Source organism: Artemia franciscana, chromosome 4, assembly GCF_032884065.1.
Source record: "Artemia franciscana chromosome 4, ASM3288406v1, whole genome shotgun sequence".
NCBI classification, from domain to species: Eukaryota; Metazoa; Arthropoda; class Branchiopoda; order Anostraca; family Artemiidae; genus Artemia; species Artemia franciscana.
The window spans coordinates 33,856,671-33,875,327 of record NC_088866.1 but is presented as its reverse complement, the minus strand read 5'-3'; the positions used below and the strand labels follow the sequence as shown (position 1 = coordinate 33,875,327).

Sequence of the window (18,657 nt, the reverse complement as noted above, 5' to 3'; positions counted from 1 at the left end):
ATAAAAAAAAGGAAAAGCTAGATGAAAGACCAGCTAAAACATGGCATCAAACAGGCTTTCCTTTGAAGTTGTAGTTGTCTTTTTGAATCAATACACCGTTAATGTATAAGTTTGTGCTTTGTATAACTTAGCATTTATTTTAAACATCAAGCTCTCCTCTCCGTTGGCTAGATTTTTTATTGTAACTAAATAAAATTAATAAAAAAAAGGAAAGCTGGTTGAAAGATCAGCTAAAAACATATGGAACCGAGCTTTCCTTTGAAAGTGTAGTTGTCTTTTTGAATCAGTATATCGTTATTGTATACGTTTGTGCTTTGTCTCACTTCGTGTTTATCTTAAACATCGAGCTCTGCTTTCCGTTGGCTAGAGTTTTTGTTGTAATTATGTGTGTTAATAAAAATTTAAGGGATTTAAATTTTTATTCTTCTTCAATACCTTCTCTTTTCTCTTGCTAACTTCATAAGAAATCCTTTGAAGTAATGAAAATAAAAATTGGACAAAGTAAGTAAAAAAGGTGAAAGATGAGTTTATATATACTAGTTGACTGTTCAAAATCAAAGGACGCTTGCCTTATCTTTAAATTTCAGCTCTGAAAACAAGCGCATGACGTTCGGCCCAGGGCGCCTGAAGCCAAGTGAGGATTTATTATTCTACACCCAGTCATTAAGTCTAATTAAAATGGTGATGAATTTGTTAGGGTTTTTTGGCAATTCTACTTTGTTTTGTTTCATAGTGGAGGATTAAGTTGAAACTTTCAGGAAAAGTTATGTTGTAGGGAAGGGTGTAAGGGACATGCCAGGGGAGCTTTGTGACGAGGATCGCAATGTCCAAATTTAGCCATAAAACCTGAGTGAAAAGTTGAAGTAAGTGACAGAGAAATGAATATACAGATTGAACCTTGATAAATTTTAACCTTGCAATAAAATGTACAAGACAACACTTGATATTGAAACTGAGAGTTTATCAGAAAAGAAAAGAATTTTACTTATTTAGTTTTTTTTTGATTAGAATTTAAAGTTCAATATTCATCACAATTTCTGGGATCTTGATCAAATTAATGTTTATGTTTTAGCTAGAAGTGAAATTTCGTTATTGCTGAAAAAAGTCAAACATTCTAACTGACTAACATAATAAAGCTAACATTTTCTTTCCTAAAAGAAACTAATGATATTATTACAGAATTGGGGTTTGTCCCCCTTTACTTGGTTTTAACACCGTAAAAATTAAGAAAAAGAAAGGAACATGTTAGACTTTTGTTTTATAACCGTCAAGAAGCATAAGCAAAGCTAAGGCCCAACTGCCTAAGCTTTGTGTTTGCCTCTATACATTAAACCTGTATCCTTCCTTTATTTGCCAACTAAACCAGAGCGAACATCATAAGTCTAAGAAAGAATATAGGGCTACTTACACGTAAGAACCAGGTTTAACTTCTGTTTGAAGGCTATGACCCGAATTGTGTTTGTTACTATTACTACTACTACTACCAACCCACTGCAGCATCAAGCTTGACACAGCTACGCACGCTCCTCCTCCATCCCAGTCTGTTCAAAGCCTCTCTCTTTACACCATCCCAGAAAGTTCCAATTTCCCTTTAATCTTTCTTTATGACATCTTCCCACCCAACCGCAGACGACCTGCTTTCTGTTTAGCCCTTGACGGTTGACCAAAAAGGACAATCTTCGGCAATCTATCATCCTTCATCCGCACAATCTTCGGCAATCTGTCACCCTTCATCCACAGAAGCCTACTGTTCGAAGTACGGTCTTTCAGCCGGGTACCCAGAATAATCCGTAGCCAATTTCTCTGGAAAACATTTAGTAAATCTTCACCGCTTTCCGAAGCGCCCATGCTTCAGAACCATATCTGACCACTGTCATCACTGGAAAATCGTGTTAATTCTAAGTGAAAATAATAATCCTTACAGGGGTAAGATGGCACTTTAAATTTTCTTCAGTCCTTACAAAAGAGTATATGCCTCAGGTTTCTTCTTTTTCTTTTTTCTTTTTTTATGCCTTTCGTTCGACAGACTTCAGGCCTCACTAAAGCCCCAGTCCCAGTCCTCACATAAGAGTATACGCAACACGTTTTTTTCTTTTTCTTCTTCTTTTAATGTTTTCGTTCCACAGGCTCTTCTGCTCGTTAGCTATGTAATTTTTGTCTTCGGAAATGCCACTTAAACACTTAGTGCTACCAGAGGTCATATAGGAATGGTTGAATCTCCCCTCCACAATAAGACTCAATTTTATGGAATGTATTTGAAAACGATACAACCACCCTATAAGTGAGATTTTAATCAGCGTTTTGTTTCTGATTTCCTTTGCAAAATTCTTGATTAATTTGTCGCCCCAAGGAAAACTGAAATCCCTACGAATGAAAGCTAAATGCTGCATAAACGAAACCAATGAAAATGTATAATCTTATGAAATAAAAGTTAATTATTAAAGGATGGTCTTGACCTCCATTCTCAGAAAGCAACTATTAAGTAAAATTAGTTCATTAAGAAAGCAATTTTCTTTTGATTGTTTCAACATTTTGATGCAAATCAGGGCTGTATCACATTTTGTTAAGTGTTGCCATATTACCATAACCATGTTACCATAACACTAACTAATTAAACTCTGTAATTCTTTTTGTCTGCAAAAATTAAGAATTTTTTTTTTTTATGTCTTTTGATATTAGACGGCTGTATTATGAAATCGCTCTCTGTAAATTCGGAAATTCCTAAACCAAAATCTACTATATTTCAGGTTGGATGCCCTAGTAACTTCATATTAACTAGAGAAGTTACTTGGAATTGACATCCACCGGGTTGTGAATTAATTTAGGGCTTTTTAAGCATATAAAGGCATAATCTTCGGAAGCTTCCATTTTATCCATCCCTCTTTCACTCCAATAAATTTTCAGCGTCTTTCAATCTGATATTAATGGCGATGATTATAGTGATGCAGATTTACCTCCCTAAAGATGCTCGATAATAATTGTTCTCAAAATCTACGACGAACTAAATTCCTAGTTACTTGTCTGTCGTTCCAGCTGTCGTTATTTTGACGACTTTTTTCGACTGAAAGCTAACTGAGCTCGCTTTTCACCCACGCCCTCTGTTGCGCGAATGCATCCGATCAAAATTTTGGGATAGGCATTTTGTTTTAAATACTATTCATAGATCATATAACAATGTCTCCAGGGTTGAAAAAAAAAACACTTGCGCTGACGAACATAATATATGAAAATGGATACGGGAGATAAGTTGTTTGTCTTTGAGAGGAAACTATTGACGTTGTCTAATATTACAAAGTAAAATCAGAAAGTTGAGTGTAGCCTAAAATCATAAAGTTAAGTGTTGCCTATAAACCTAAATGCAAATATTTCCTTTTTTCGTTTACCGCAGTTTCCAATATTTTGAAGAAAAAAAAAATAAAAATTCCTTTCAACATCGGGGACTGAACCTAGTTCCCGATAGATCCCGAACATAGCTTTAACCATTCCGCAACAACAATGTGAACATTCTGGGCATTTACATAATACATAAAAAGGATAGGAAGATAAGCAGCTCATCTTTCAGAAAAAAAAATGTACGGAATAATTTCCCCAAAAAATATATGATCTAACAAAACCTTTCGGACCAAGTGTTTATGTTTTCCTCGGTTCTATCTCTCGGCAAGAAAAAATTAAGTACCATTACTGATTACAAAGTGAATTGTGGTCCTTATTCTTTTATTTTAAACTGTTACATTTAACATAGCTTCGGATAGTCGTTAGACATACTCTGAAATTGCTTCTGGTAATTGGTAAATACTTAAACTAAAGCAATCCTGTTTAAATTAGGGAAAATTATTTCAGTCGTTGTCACTTTTTTAGAGGGGATTCTATTTTGAATTTAGCTTTCTCAAATTTTTTTATTTGTTTTATTTTACTTTCTTTATTTTATGTCAATGTAGGGAATAATTACTTTTACACCTTCCATCTTTTTCCCTCTGTGTACAGTTATAAAATACAGAGAGGTTCTCTAAAGTTTGCTATTAGGGATTTTTTTTTATTATTATTACTTCTTCAAGTTGCAAGTTGTTCATCAGGGAATTTTTTTTTCTTTCAAACGTATTCTACAAATTTTTAACAGACAAGTTATAAATTCAAACATATATTTCAATATATTTTCCCTGCTTGTCGACACAACTTTCGGAAACAAAAACAAAAGAAATAATTACTATTGTAACTCAAAAGGAACAGCACTGTTACTTGTTAACTTTCGTTTTTGATGTTAAAACTTTGATGACGTTACAGATTCGGTCGAGTGACCCTTCTCTGTTAAGTGTCGACCAGCCTGAATACCGCCACGTATCAGCCATAGTGTTCCCAGTCAAGCTCCGCCCTGACTACTGGACCTTGGAAGACGGTGCCAAATTATCTCTCATTGTCAATTCTCCAAAAACAGTTCAATCAATTCATGTCCCAGTTCATGTTAGGCTTCAGTTGACTGAACGAGACAGGTGCACAATTCCAGTTCGTGAAAAGTCCTGGTTCAGTGTGCTACTCTCTTTCCTCGAAGATTATCAACAGTGGTTTGTTACGGTGCTGACGGCTATTATTACCACAGCAATTGTGATTTTTGGTAAGTCTGTTAATTGTACTCCTCGTTTCTGCCGTGAATTGTGCGGCAAGTCTTTATTGATCAGACAAACAAATCAGAAAGGAAATGTAAGTTTATTTCAGGGAAAGTAAAACAGTGCCACCCAGCCTTAACTCGTCCATTAATGGACTATAAATAGCGATTTTGAGATTAGTTAATTAAAACACTATTAATTTAAAAAACCGATGGAACCTTAATTAAGAACGATAAATGATTAACGTGATTCTTGGTATGTGAGTCAATTGTACTCCCAAAAAGCATGGCAAACTGATAAGAAAGGGAGTTTAAGTGCATCTGTGAAAAAAAAACAATGCCATTTAGCTTAAACCCAAAACTCATTACGTTAATTGAAAACGATTATTTTAAGATTAAGTTAAGTAAAAATGTCAGTCGAGAACTATAATTAATTGACATAATTCATTGTAAGGTTTAATTGTACTCCTAAAACGCTTGGCCAATAGAACAATAGCCAATAGAACAAAACAATTTTTCAATATTACGACCGCGTTTTGGTAAAACGCCCTAAATTTCGCTAAGGTGGTTTGACGTGAGTAACTGCACTTATCGCTAGATGGTCTCCTCTAGCGCTTAATATTGAAGTCGTTGAGCTCCTGATTTAAGTGAACAAATGTCACATGTAGAACCCCGCTAATTCTTCAAGGATTTTACAGTGTATTAAGTTAAACCGCCCTATCTCAACTTTGTTACTTTTCTCAGCGAATAATCGTTCTCTATTTGCTGTCACAAAATAAGATCAATGTATTTTGTCGTAAATGTGGAGGCTGAAAGAGGTAGGAAAAATTCAAAATCTTTGGAGTGATTTTTCCCGAATTACGATTTTCGAAAAAGAATGTTTCACCTAGATCGATTTGATCGACACAATCGTTTGACACGATCGATTAGCTTTATTATTTTTTTTTATCTTCTCTTTACTCCTGACAAAAGGGTCAAGGTGTAAACGTGTATATATGACACAAATGACGACCAGGACACCGGCACATAGGGAATATAAATGACGACCGGGACACTCAAAGAGAAAGCGACCGGGACACAAGGAATGTTCAATTAGCAATCACCATCAACAAAACACCGTCAACAAACCATCACAAATGACGACCGGGACACAGGGAGTATAAATGACGACCAGGACATAAGTAAAAAAAAAAACTAAAAAAAAGGTAAAAACTACAAAAAAACTAAAAAGAAAAAAACAAACTAAAAACTAATAAAAAAACTAAAAAAGCTAAAAAACTAAAAAAACAAAAAAATAAAAAAAACTAAAAAAAGGAAACAAAAAGAAAAATAAAGGAGAAAAACAAAACTAAAAAAATAAAAATAAAAAAAAAACTAAAAAGAAAAAAAAAACTAAAAAAACTAAAAAAATGTAAAAACCAAAAAAAAACTAAAAAGAAAAAAAGGGGAAAAATACAAAAATTTATTTCATCATTTACCATTTCAAAAACGAATGTATATACAGACTGGGACACCGGAATACAAATGACGACCGGGACACAGGGAATATAAATGACGACCGGGACACAGGGACACAACTACAACGGGGACGCCGGGGGGCACAGGGGGATATATAAATGACGATGGGGACACAGAGAATGTTCGATTAGCAATCACCATCAACAAAGCTCAAGGGCAATCATTAGAATCATGAGATATAACTAAAAAAAACTAAAAAAAAGGCAGAAAACTAAAACCTAAAAAAAAGACCAATTCAAAAACGAATGTATATACAGACTGGGACACCGGGACACGAATGACGACCGGGACACCGGGACACAAGGAATATCAATGACGCCCGGGACCCTCAAAGAGAATTCACAGACTGGGACACCGGGACATAAATGACGACCGGAACACATGGAATATAAATGACGACCGGGACACCGGGGGGCACACGGGGATATATAAATGACGACGGCGACGCAGGGAATCGTCGTTTAGCAATCACCATCAACAAAGCTCAAGGGCAATCATTGGAATCATGAGGTATAGATCTGAATACGGATTGTTTTCCTATGGACCATTATATGTTGCATGTTCAAGAGTCGGTAAACCTGACAATCTATTTATATGTACAGACAATGGGACAGCAAAGAATGTTGTATATTCGCAAGTTTTACGTAGTTAAAAACATATATATATATATATATATATATATATATATATATATATATATATATATATATATATATATATATATATATATATATATATATTCACAGGTGGGACATAGGGACACAACTACAATGGCGCGTAACTAATATGGCGCGTAACGACTTACGCGCGCGGGAAGGCTTGGGGGGACATGAAGTGCCACCACCAACTAGGTGTTGGTGTGGCGCCCACACCAACAGCTAGTTAATGGTATAATATATATAATGGTATATATATATATATATATATATATATATATATATATATATATATATATATATATATATATATATATATATATATATATATATATATATATATATATATATGTTGCATATAAATAGATTGTCAGGTTTACTGACTCTTGAACATGCAACATATTATTGTCCATGGGAAAAACAATCCGTATTCAGATCTATACCTCATTATTCTAATGATGTGTCCCTGTGTCCCGGTCGTCATTTGTGTCCCGGTGTCCCAGTTTGTAATTTCTCTTTGAGTGTCCCAGTCGTCATTTATATTCCCTGTGTCCCGGTGTCCTGGTCGCCATTTGTGTCCCGGTGTCCCGGTCTGTAATTTCTATTCGAACAATCCCTGTGTCCCGGTCGTCATTTATATATCCCGCCTGTGCCCCCGGCGTCCCCGTTGTAGTTATGTCCCTGTGTCCCGGTCGTCATTTATATTCCCTGTGTCCCGGTCGTGATTTGTGTCCGGGTGTCCCAGTCTGTAATTTCTCTTTGAGGTTCCCTGTCGTCATTTATATTCCCTGTGTCCCGGTCGTCATTTGTGTCCCGGTGTCCCGGTATGTAATTTCATCAGTTGACAAACATGACGTCAGTCGACAAACAACTTCATGACGCATACAGCTCAATCCTTATAATGACATCAGTCGACAAACATGACGTCAGTCGTCACACAAACGTGACGTCACTCGACACACACACACACAGACAACTTATTTTATCTTGATTTATCTTGAGCTAATTTGAGCCAATCAGGATTTTTTATTGAGCTTTCCAGTCAATCAGGATTTTTCATAGAGCTTTCCAGCCAATCAGAAAATTCTACAAAAACAATCAGATTAGCTTAAATTAAAGCTAGCCAAATTTCGGTATTAACGACATCTCATTGTGCATGGGGCCTAAATGATTCCTTGGAAATTACCGATAGAGCAGTTTGTTGTTTTTTTTGGGGTGGGGGGGGTTAAATGGTTAAATCGGAAAAATTAGAAAAAAATTAGGTATTTTTAACTTACGGACGGGTGATTGGATCTTAATGAAATTTGGTGTTTAGAAGGATATCGTGTCTCATAGCTCTTACTTTAAATCCCGACTGGATCCGGTGACATTGAGGGGGGGAGGAACCTAAAATCTTGGAAAACGCTTAGAGTGGAGGGATCGGGATGAAACTTGGTGGTAAAAATAAGCAGAAGTCCTAGATACATGATTGACATAACCGGAACGGATCCGCTCTCTTTGGGGGAGTTGCAGGGGAAGGGTTAATTCTGAAAAATTAGAAAAAATGAGGTATTTTTAACTTACGAAGGAGTGATCAGATCTTAATGAAATTTCATGTTTAGAAGGACCTCGTAGCTTGGATCTCTTATTTTAAATCCCGGCCGGGTCCAGCGTTATTGGGGGGGGGGCTGGAAATCTTGGAAATCACTTCAAGCGGAGAGATCAGAACGAAACGTGGTAGGAAGAATGAAAACAAGTCCAAGATACGTGAATGACATAACCGGACCGAATTTGCTCTCTTTGGTGGAGCTGGGGGGGGGGGGGGGTAATTCGGAAAAATTATAAAAAATGAGGTATGAAAACAAAGAAAGGGAATAAAAAATGAAAAGAGAAAAAACGAAGATTTTATCAGCCAGTAGCTAAATATGAAAAACAAGCAAATATTTCGACAAGGACCTCCACCAAGTCGTCCTCAGTGCTCCAAAAAAAAAAAAAAAAAAAAAAACAAAGAAAGAAAAAAACAACAGCAAAATCTAACCTTTATAAGTGAACTACACGAGAGGAAGACAGATACTGACTCAACCAACAAAAAACCAAGTTTAAATCAATGAAAGAGAAGTTACCAATTAGATTGAATAAGTATTCTTTGCCTTGCAACAGATTTCGCTGGTCTCAGAACGTATTTAAAAAATAAGGTATTTGTAACTTACGAACGGGTGATCAGATCTTAATGAAATTTGATATTTAGAAGGATCTTGTGCTTTAGAGCTCTCATTTTAAATCCCAACCAGATCTGGTGACATTGGGGTAGTTGGAGGGGGAAACCGGAATTCTTGGAAAACATGAAAATTGAGGTATCTTTATCTTACGAATGGGTGATCGAATCTTAATGAAACTTGATATATAGAAGGATCTTATGACTCAGATGCTCTATTTTCAAATCGAATCGGATCCGGGGACATAGAGGGTTGGCGGGGGGAAACAGAAATCTTGAAAAACGCTTAGAGTGGAGAGATCGAGATGAAACCTGATGGGAAGAACAAGCACAAGTTATAGATACGTGATTGACATAAATGGAACGGATCCGTTCTCTTTGGAGGAGGTGGGGGTGTTAATTTGGAAAAATTAGAAAAATTGAGGTATTTTTAACTTAATAACGGGTGACCGGATCTTAAGGAAATTTGATATTTAGAAGAAACTAATGTCTCAAAGCTCTTATTTCAAATCCCGACCAGATCTGTTGATATTGGGGGGAGTTGGAGGGTGAAACCGGAAATCTTGGAAAACGCTTAGAGTGGAGAAATTGGGATGAAACTTTGGGGGAGTTAGGGAGTGGGGTTCAGTGCTTTGGCGAGTTTGGTGCTTCTGGACGTGCTAGGACGATGAAAATTGGTAGGCGTGTCAGGGAGATGCACAAACTGACTTGATAAATTCGTTTTCCTCAATTCGATCATCTGGGGAGCTGAAGGGAGAGGAAAAATTAGAAAAAGTCAGGTATTTATAACTTACGAGCGGGTGACCGGATCTTGATGAATTTTGATATTTAGAAGGATCTCGTGAGTCAGAGCTCTTATTTTAAATCCCGAGTGGCATTAAGCCTATTTAACTATAGCTAGTTAACTATTTATGCTACGAAGTCCAACTTACAGTCTAGCATTTTTATTTATTTTTTTCAAATATAAACGGCAGCGGCTTGAACGGATTGAGAGCTTTAATTTTCGGCAGTTTTAATAGGGGCTTCAAGGGGCTGGGAAAAATATACAAGATCTTTTTCAAAGGAATAGTGTAAGGACAGGTTTAAATACCTGTTTGGCTGACCGTTTACTAAACAATAAACTGTAAGGATATTCAGGGGTGGATCCAGTGGGTGGTTTGGGGGGACGTGTAACCCCCAGAAGGTAGAAAGTTGCACTGATTACAGAAGTTGGTAGGGGTAAATACCAAGAGGAAAGCCCAAGTTTCGTTGGTGTATTATCCATACGTTAATCATTCATCTGTCTGTACGGATAATTCGTGAAGATCCCACGCAACATTCAGGAAAAATATATTATTAGTTTTTATTTTAGTTTATTAAATTTGTTTATGTTTGTATGAAATTAGCTATTGTCTGTTATTAGATCTGAACAATAGAAAATTCTTTTCTTGCACTGTATAGCGATGATAAACGAATTGATTAGGAACGTTCTGTTTTCCATAGATTTATAAATAATTCAGATTGATGAAAGACTCCTTAATTTTCAACTCTTAACCATAACGTTCTGTGGGAAAGCGAGAGTGTGAAGTAGCTTATTTCTACAGTAGTTTGTCTTAAATTTTTCGTATTTTTCCAATTTAGCATATTTAATTTAATAATTTAGTGGTGTGATGTTAACACACCCAATTATTTTCACGGGAGAATTAATCACATTTTTATGGTACTTGGTATTTACCAAGTGACATATAGCGATCGCAAATTCTGTCGGTCTGTCTGTCTGTCTGTCCCGGTTTTGCTAGTTTGGGCACTTCCAGATAAGCTAGGACGATGGAATTTTGCGAGCGTATCGGGGACCAGACCAGATTAAATTAGTAATAGTCGTCTCCCTGATTCGAACCATCTGGGGGGAGTGGGGGACGGTTAATTCGGAAGAAATAGAAAAAATTAGGCGTTTTCAAATTACGAACTGGTGATCGGATCTTAATGAAATTTGATATTTAGAAGCATATCGTGTCTTAGAGCTCTCATTATAAATCCCGACGGGATCCGGTGACATCGGGGGAGCTGGAGGAGGAAACCTGAAATCTTTGAAAACGCTTAGAGTGGAGGGATCGGGATGAAACTCGGTGGCAAAAATAAGCACAAGTCCTAGATATGTGATTGACGTAACCGGAACGGATCCGCTCTCTTGGGGGGGGGGGGGGTTAATTCGGAAAAGCTAGAAAAATGAGGTATTTTTAACTAACGAACGAGTGATTGGATCTTAATAAAATTTGATATTTATAAGGACCTCGTAACTCAGACGTCTTATTTTAATACCGATCAGATCCAGTGTCAATGGGAGGAATCGGGGGGGGGGGGGCTGGAAATCTTGTAAAACGCTTAGAGTGGAGAGATCGGGATGAAAGTTGGTAGGAAAAATAATCACATGTCCTAGATACGTTATTGATATAACCGGACCGGATCCGCTCTTTTTGGGAGAGTTGTGGGGGGGGAGGGCACCCAATTCGGTAATTCGGAAAATTTAGAAAAAAAATTTGTATTTTTAACTGGTGAACGGGTGGTTGGATCTTAATGAAATTTAATATTTAGAAGGACCTCGTGTCTTAGAGCTGTTATTTTAAATCCCGACCGGATCTAGTGACAGGGGGGATTTGGAGGGGGAAACCGGAAATCTCGGAAAACACTTAGAGTGAATGAAACTTAGTGGGAAGAAGCTCTTGGCGCTTGGCTCTTCCGACCTCGTCACAAGTGCCATATGAGCTCTTGGCTCTTGTTTTTTCATTTATATATATGTTCAGATTGACAGTTGTTCAAATCTGATTCTAGACCATGCATATTTCCAATGGACAGGTGTAAAAATCCAAAAAAAACTTTTTTTCTGAATCGAAAGCACGACAATAAAAATATGTTGAATCTCTTTTAGGCTCCCGGTGGTTCTGGAATGCTGGTTATCGTGAAACTACGAATAATGACAATGTCTTTCTGGCAAAAAGTTCTCCCACTCGTAGTGGTGAGTTTTTATTATTTACCTTTTAGTCATTTCTTAGTAACAGATGGTGGAGGTAGGTGAATCCTCCTATGCGCAAGAAATGCTAGTGCTGCCCTCTAAAACAATGGGTACCAGTTTTGCTGAAACGTGACACGTACAAAGGTGGCTTCTTTTTTCCTTTTTTTTAAATAGCAGTGACAACCAATCCCCACAAACGACCTTTCCATAAGGTAAACTAGCCAAAACATGGTTATTTCATTATTTCATTAACAATTGTATGGTTATTTTTTAACTAGTTCATTTTATTTGACGTTTATCGTCAACACATTATTTTTGTAAAGCGTTTCTATAACCAAAACATGGTTATTTCAGTATAACGTTAACAATTTTATCGTTATTTTTTTAAATAGTTCATTTTATTTGACGTTTTATCGTCAACGCATTATTTCTTTATGGCTTATTTCTATAAGGCCGTAAAGATATTCCATAAAAATCATGACTAGTTTAAAAAAACAGAAATATCTTTCTGTTGCTAGACGCTAAATCTTATATAGAAAAAAATATATTGGAAGGTACAGTTTCCATTTTTGCATTAAAGCCCATCTCTATAGGCCACAGGGGGATTTGAAATTAATGATTTTCTTATTTAAGGCAACTAAATTACATTCAACTGATCGATCTTCATTGTTCTTGATGCATAGTAATTAAAATTGAACTTTCTTTTGTAGTTTTGAGACAAGAAGACAGACTACCATAAAGAGCAGGTTATTATTTGAGACCAATTTCACATCCTTGTTTATAGCACGTTTTCTGTTCCTTTTTGAATTTTTTGTAATTTCTGTTCATTTTTAATATCCTTCTTTGTCATCCTAGATATGACTGGTTGTCGTCTACCTGAATCTCAGTTTTTTATACTTAAGTAAAACTCTTTAATTGATTTTTAGCTTTTTGTGGTATTTCCCTTTAAAACTGTTCTTTCCCCCGTAGGAGGCTTTCGCCTCTTCGTGCTAATATTGTAAGCTTAGTCTAGTATATGAAGGGAAACAAAGACTATATTTCCTCCCCCATGTTACTGTGAAGAATCTATCATATAAAGTTTGAATATTTTGGCCTGAAAGCACATTTTTAGACTCAAGCTCTTTTCCCCAGCCCAACACCCAACTCTCCCCCTAAAAAAATTTAAAGGTCCCTCCCCCCAATAACTGGTGCGTAAACGGTTTTAACAATGGCTTATTTTATATAGTCTGTACCATTTACAATGGTATAAATCGACACTTTGTTGCTTCCGTTGTGGTACTTTTCAAAGGCTTATTCCGCAACTTCTTAGTTTCGCCTGCATTTTGAGAGGATGGCAGTGAGTTTAGAAGGCAAAGCAAATATTCTAGTGAAACGTAAATAAAAAAATTTTTGGATAACTATATCCTACAATCACCTTCATGATTACAATTATCCTCTCATCCATCCTCTCATTTTTGAGAGGATGTAAGTTAGTTTAGAAGGCGAAATCAAGTATTCCTGCCTCAACCCACCCACCTTGACAAAAAATTTCCAACGCCCCCTCGAACCTCCCGTCTAATTGCTGATGTGTAAACGGTTCGTAATGACAGTTCATTTTTTCTAGTCTCTACAATATAAAATGGCATAAGTTGGCATTTTGTTGCTTATCTTACGGTACTTTTCAAAAAGGATTTTTCGCAACTTCTCAGTTTAGCCTGCATTTTGAGAGGATGGCTGTGAGTTTAGAAGGCAAAGCAAGTATTCCAGTGAAACTTAATAAAAAACTGTATGGATAAATATATCCTATAATCACCTCAATAATTACAATTATATATTAGTTTGTGATAAGTCACTATTTTAATTTCAGGTATGATGTCTTCTCCGCTGGTTTCCGGCAAGCCTCCGTCTCCCTTCGGTACTGAAAGACCAAGGCTTTGGACAGTTGATCACGACAATAGTGGAACCTATGGACAGTATTCACCAAGGAGTAGCCCTCCTCCTTATTCCCAATCACCTTATTCTCAGTCACCTAATAGTTCTTTTAGATAATTGACTGGAGTTATGATGACTCCTTTTTTAGTGATATTGTTGATATATACCTGAGATCTAAAGAGCTAGCAGTTGAGTTACTTCAGAAGTTTGCAAAATGATTAAAATTGAAGTGTCCAATGTTTATATACGTGATCAGTTGTGTATTATTTCTGTAGCTTAGAACTCAATATTAAAACTTGATTTTTTATACATATGAATAGAAAGTATTTTGTAAATAATATAAATCGCGTTTGTAAAACCCTATTTCCTCAGGTAAGATTGGTTTTAGTTAAATTTGTTGTGATATAACTGACCAACACACGAAAAGTAAGGAATATAAAGGATAAAGCAAACAAGGAAACGATCCCCTTTCAGACGTAACGATAGCCCGGTCACAATTGCTGCTGGTTCATTGTGCTGCTAAAATTGGTCTTACACTAATAAATGAGGCAACCGCATTTTGGATAGCGGTAAAAACGAATTTGGGATAGGAATATCAGATCTAGGCAAGATTGGAAAAGGAATTTTTGAATGTGCAAATATATTTACTGAATATGAAAGAATTTAAATCTGGAAATCTTCTTCTGTTTCAGTGATCGTGGGCTTTTCAGTCGAGACTATTCAGCCCAACTCCTTCTGACTCACTCTATGAGTTGGGATGAGTTACTCCAAGTAGTTACTCCTTATTTAGCTTGTTTTGGCTTGAATCTGACTAAATATCGTGCAGTAAATCTTTTAATTCTAGGAGAAAAAATATCAGAGCATATGCATTGAGTTCTTGGAAAGCAGTTCCAAAATTGTATTACCATTTACATCTTCTTGATAATTCTTAGTGCAAACTCTGAAAGCGGAAAACTTAGTCATTTTGTTGTTCATTTGATGTGACGTAATTTCGCTTCAGGGCTTTTGGTATCATTTGTCACAAAACTATTTGTTAGTTATTGCTAAATTAAAAAAGGCTTTAATTTGTTAAAAGTGTTGGAAATGAAAATTGCATGATTATTTCCATTCTTTTGTCTTTGAATATTTTTCCATTCTTTGCCTTTGATTTGTTAAACGAGTCTGATAAAACATTGCAGAGATTATTGTCCAAAAAGGGATTATTTACCTCAAAATTTCTGCCCGAATTACTGACTTTATTCAAGACTTGAAGCTGATAGTTTCCTGAGGAAACTCGTATTTTCCATTTCTAGAAGGCCGTAGCTCTGGTATCTCTGGGGGATACAGATGTTTGTTGAACACTTCACTGACAGTATTAGTTTATAAATTCGCAATTCAACGTCAGTTCACAACACCACTTCGCCAAGACGGGATCTGAAAGAAAGTTTTATTTTCCTCAAAATCACCATCTATGTCTTTTTAATTGCTATTGATGAATTTATCTTGTGGAGGTTATATATGTAAAGTAGTCTGCAGTCAAATATTTGCTCTTGTTACATACTCGTATATGCCACCTGATATATATTCAGGACCAATTCTAATTGATGAATTTGACAACGTTCTTAATAAGAAAGCTGCTGGCCACGATGGCATTCGACCAGAGTTGTTTAAATACAGCAATATCTAAGAAAGATTTGGTCGTCAAGAAAGGAGAGAAATCAGTATGCGACAACTGGAAAGGAATAATATTTCAGTGTAGAAGAACAAATTTCTTTTAACTCTCACAAGCATATGCTCACTCCCAAATAAATTACCCAATCCATGTCTACAATACTGGTTAAAACAAATAGATTGCAAAGAAGCACGAAATTCTTCAAGGGCCTGCTTACTTTGACTTCCGCTGGAAGCTTGTTCCAGACTTCAGGACCAATATACCTAATAGAAAACTTAGATCTGGTAGCAATTGGAACCGGCGTTCTAACCAATTCAACATTTCTAGTTTTATAACTATTTTCCCTTTCTTTATAAAATTTCGAAAAACATAAATTTTCGAAACATACATAAACAAATATACATGAAATTTAAACAAACCAAAAAATGGTAAAATTTTTAATTGGTGAGACCTAGATCTTTCCAAAGTCTGAGATAAATCATTGGCTAAAACTCTTACAGCTTCATTTTGTAACACACGGAGTAGACATAAATTGCTAGTGAATGTCGACGACCAAACTGTAACACAGTAGAACAAATGTGGATGAATAAGAGAAAAATATGACATTCTAATAACCTTTTTGGGGAAAAAATTCTTCAGCTTCCGCAGAATTCCCACATTTTTGGCTACTTTAGTACTTGTAAATTCAATATGATCTTTAAAACTTAGGTACTCATCTACCGTGACACCAAGATACTTTATAATACTTGTCGGTTTTATGCATACATTTTCTAACTTAATTTCTTCAATCCATGGATAGTAATGTTCACTTCTGTCATGTAACATGAACATTGTTTTTTCTGATTAACACGCGGTTTTTTCACTCGCATCTACCTCTCGATTATCACCATTCCTTGTTTCTTGCCATTTTTCAAATCCGCTTGTTTTTGTAGCCATTGTAAACTAAGTATCATCAGCAAAACTTGGAAGTATTGCTCGCACCAGGCCATCATTATACCTTGGCGTTGACAGCTGTTTGAGCTATCAATTTATACCATTAACTAGCTGTTGGTGTGGGCGCCACACCAACACCTAGTTGGTGGTGGAACTTCATGTCCCCCCCCCAAGCCTTCCCGCGCGCGTAAGTCGTTACGCGCCATATTAATTACGCGCAATTGTATCCCACCTGTGAATATAGATAGATATATATATGTTTTTAACTACGTAAAACTTGCGAATATACAATATTCTTCGCTGTCCCATTGTCCTGCAACATATCATTGACCATGGGAAAACAATCCGTATTCAGATCTATACCGCATTTTTCTAATGATTGCCCTTGGGCTTTGTTGATGGTAATTGCTAATCGAATATTCCCTGTGTCCCCGTCGTCATTTATATGTCCCCCATGTGCCCTTCCGGCGTCCCCGTTGTAGTTGTGTCCCGGTCGTCATTTATATTCCCTGTGTCCCGGTGTCTCGGTCTGTAATTTCTCTTTGAGTGTCCCGGTCGTCATTTATATTCCCTGTGTCCCGCTTGTCATTTGTGTCCCGGTCTGTAATTTCTCTTTCAGTGTCCCGGTCGTCATTTATATTCCTTGTGTCCCCATGTCCTGGTCTTTAACATACGACAATAGATCAATTGTGTTGTAACTTTGTTCACGATCCCATTCTACACATGTAGAAATAGAAGCAGTACGATTAGGTGAAGGCATTCCCAAATGCTTGAGAAGTTTGTTCGCAATAGATAAGCACAAATCTTCAATCATAACTAAAGTGCAGTTATAAATTTCTATAGTAAAGTTCAAGGTCATATCTGACCTTTCTAGCCGTATTCGGTGGAGTATATTCTCGGCCATTTGCGATTTGTATTTCTCCCATAACTCTGTAGGAGATGAAGGAGAGCAACTTTTGCCGGAAGACACGGGCCGTAATGTCATGTCTATGAACCGGCGATTGTCCAGGATATCAAAGCTGTTGTATCTAATCCCAAGATGGATTATATATAAATGACGAATCATTAATCTATAGGCATAATATTTCATTGTGCTGCATTTCTTATCCATTTCTTTGTTAGTGGCTGGATTTATCAATTTAATATTAAGTGATAGCCGTCGGCTCCATCCCAAAAAATGATAGGATATTGTAGGGCATCGTAGCATCGATGAGTTTAATAAAAACTTCTCTTTGAAACGCCTTCTTATATACTTATAATGACGTCATATACAAAGCCTTTGACTTCATATACAAATCACCGACCATAACGATTGCCACTTCGTTGATAGTTGCGTATCAGTAGGCATCAATTCGATTGCTGTTTTGAACAGAAGCACTAAATTATAATTTATGTGGAAAAGATGTTGCAACTGGGAAACGATAGTCCTTTCAACGTCGTTTTTTTTATCATCGGTATCACTTTCAAGTTGTTTGGTTGGTTTTACCTTGACTTGTCTTTCGTCACTATGAAATACATATCGCCGAACCTTTGTTTTTTTTTTTTTTTTTAACTAAAATCTGGTAGGCATTGATGACCTTATCCAAGTCAAAATCCCAATCATCATCGCTATCATTTTCAGTTTTGATACGTTTTGACTCTCGCTGTCCAGGTTGTTTCAGGTTGCTCTTGTGATTCCTCGGCACGCTTTCTTTTCATACTTTCTCTGAAATGTGCTTCAAAAGCACATTTTCATATACAAAAGGCACCTTTGACACACTTTTATTCTTGGGCTTAGTACCAATTATTCCACTTACAGTTATTACAACCCCAAAATGGTCAAGTATAAAAGTAGGAACGGGTGCTAGTGTCGACACAGAAAAAAATATCAATGCCATCTAGCGTATAGCAAAAGTTGATAACGCCAAACACTAGATAACGCTGGTTTATCCATTTTCTATGATGTATTAATGACAAACAAGCTACGTCGACGAAACCAAGCAAGGGGAAAATTCATGGAGGATATACAATTTGGGTCATATATTTAACTGTTATTTTGTTGTAAATTGAGGCGTTTTTAGGAATGATGTAAGTAATTTTTTTTAGTATTTTTAGGGTAGTTTCCAAAATTTTATAGCATTTCCTTCTGAGGGGGCATACTAGTACATTTTGCTCTATGACGGACTCTGAAAGAATCATCTTGATAACAAGCGAGCAGTTAGTATC

The 18,657-nt window shown here is 36.4% G+C and overlaps 1 protein-coding gene across 1 annotated transcript in view; it reads left to right on the top strand.

Moving 5' to 3' along the window:
- Window positions 1-14,179, top strand: part of LOC136026337 (nuclear pore membrane glycoprotein 210-like) — a gene marked incomplete in the record, with an annotated part of 122,795 nt that extends 108,616 nt beyond the window's left edge. Inside the window, 3 exon segments of the mRNA XM_065702771.1 lie at window positions 4,282-4,609; window positions 11,874-11,960; window positions 13,804-14,179. Of these exon segments, the coding sequence (XP_065558843.1) occupies window positions 4,282-4,609; window positions 11,874-11,960; window positions 13,804-13,985 (597 nt within the window).
- Between the last annotated feature and the right edge of the window lie 4,478 nt (window positions 14,180-18,657).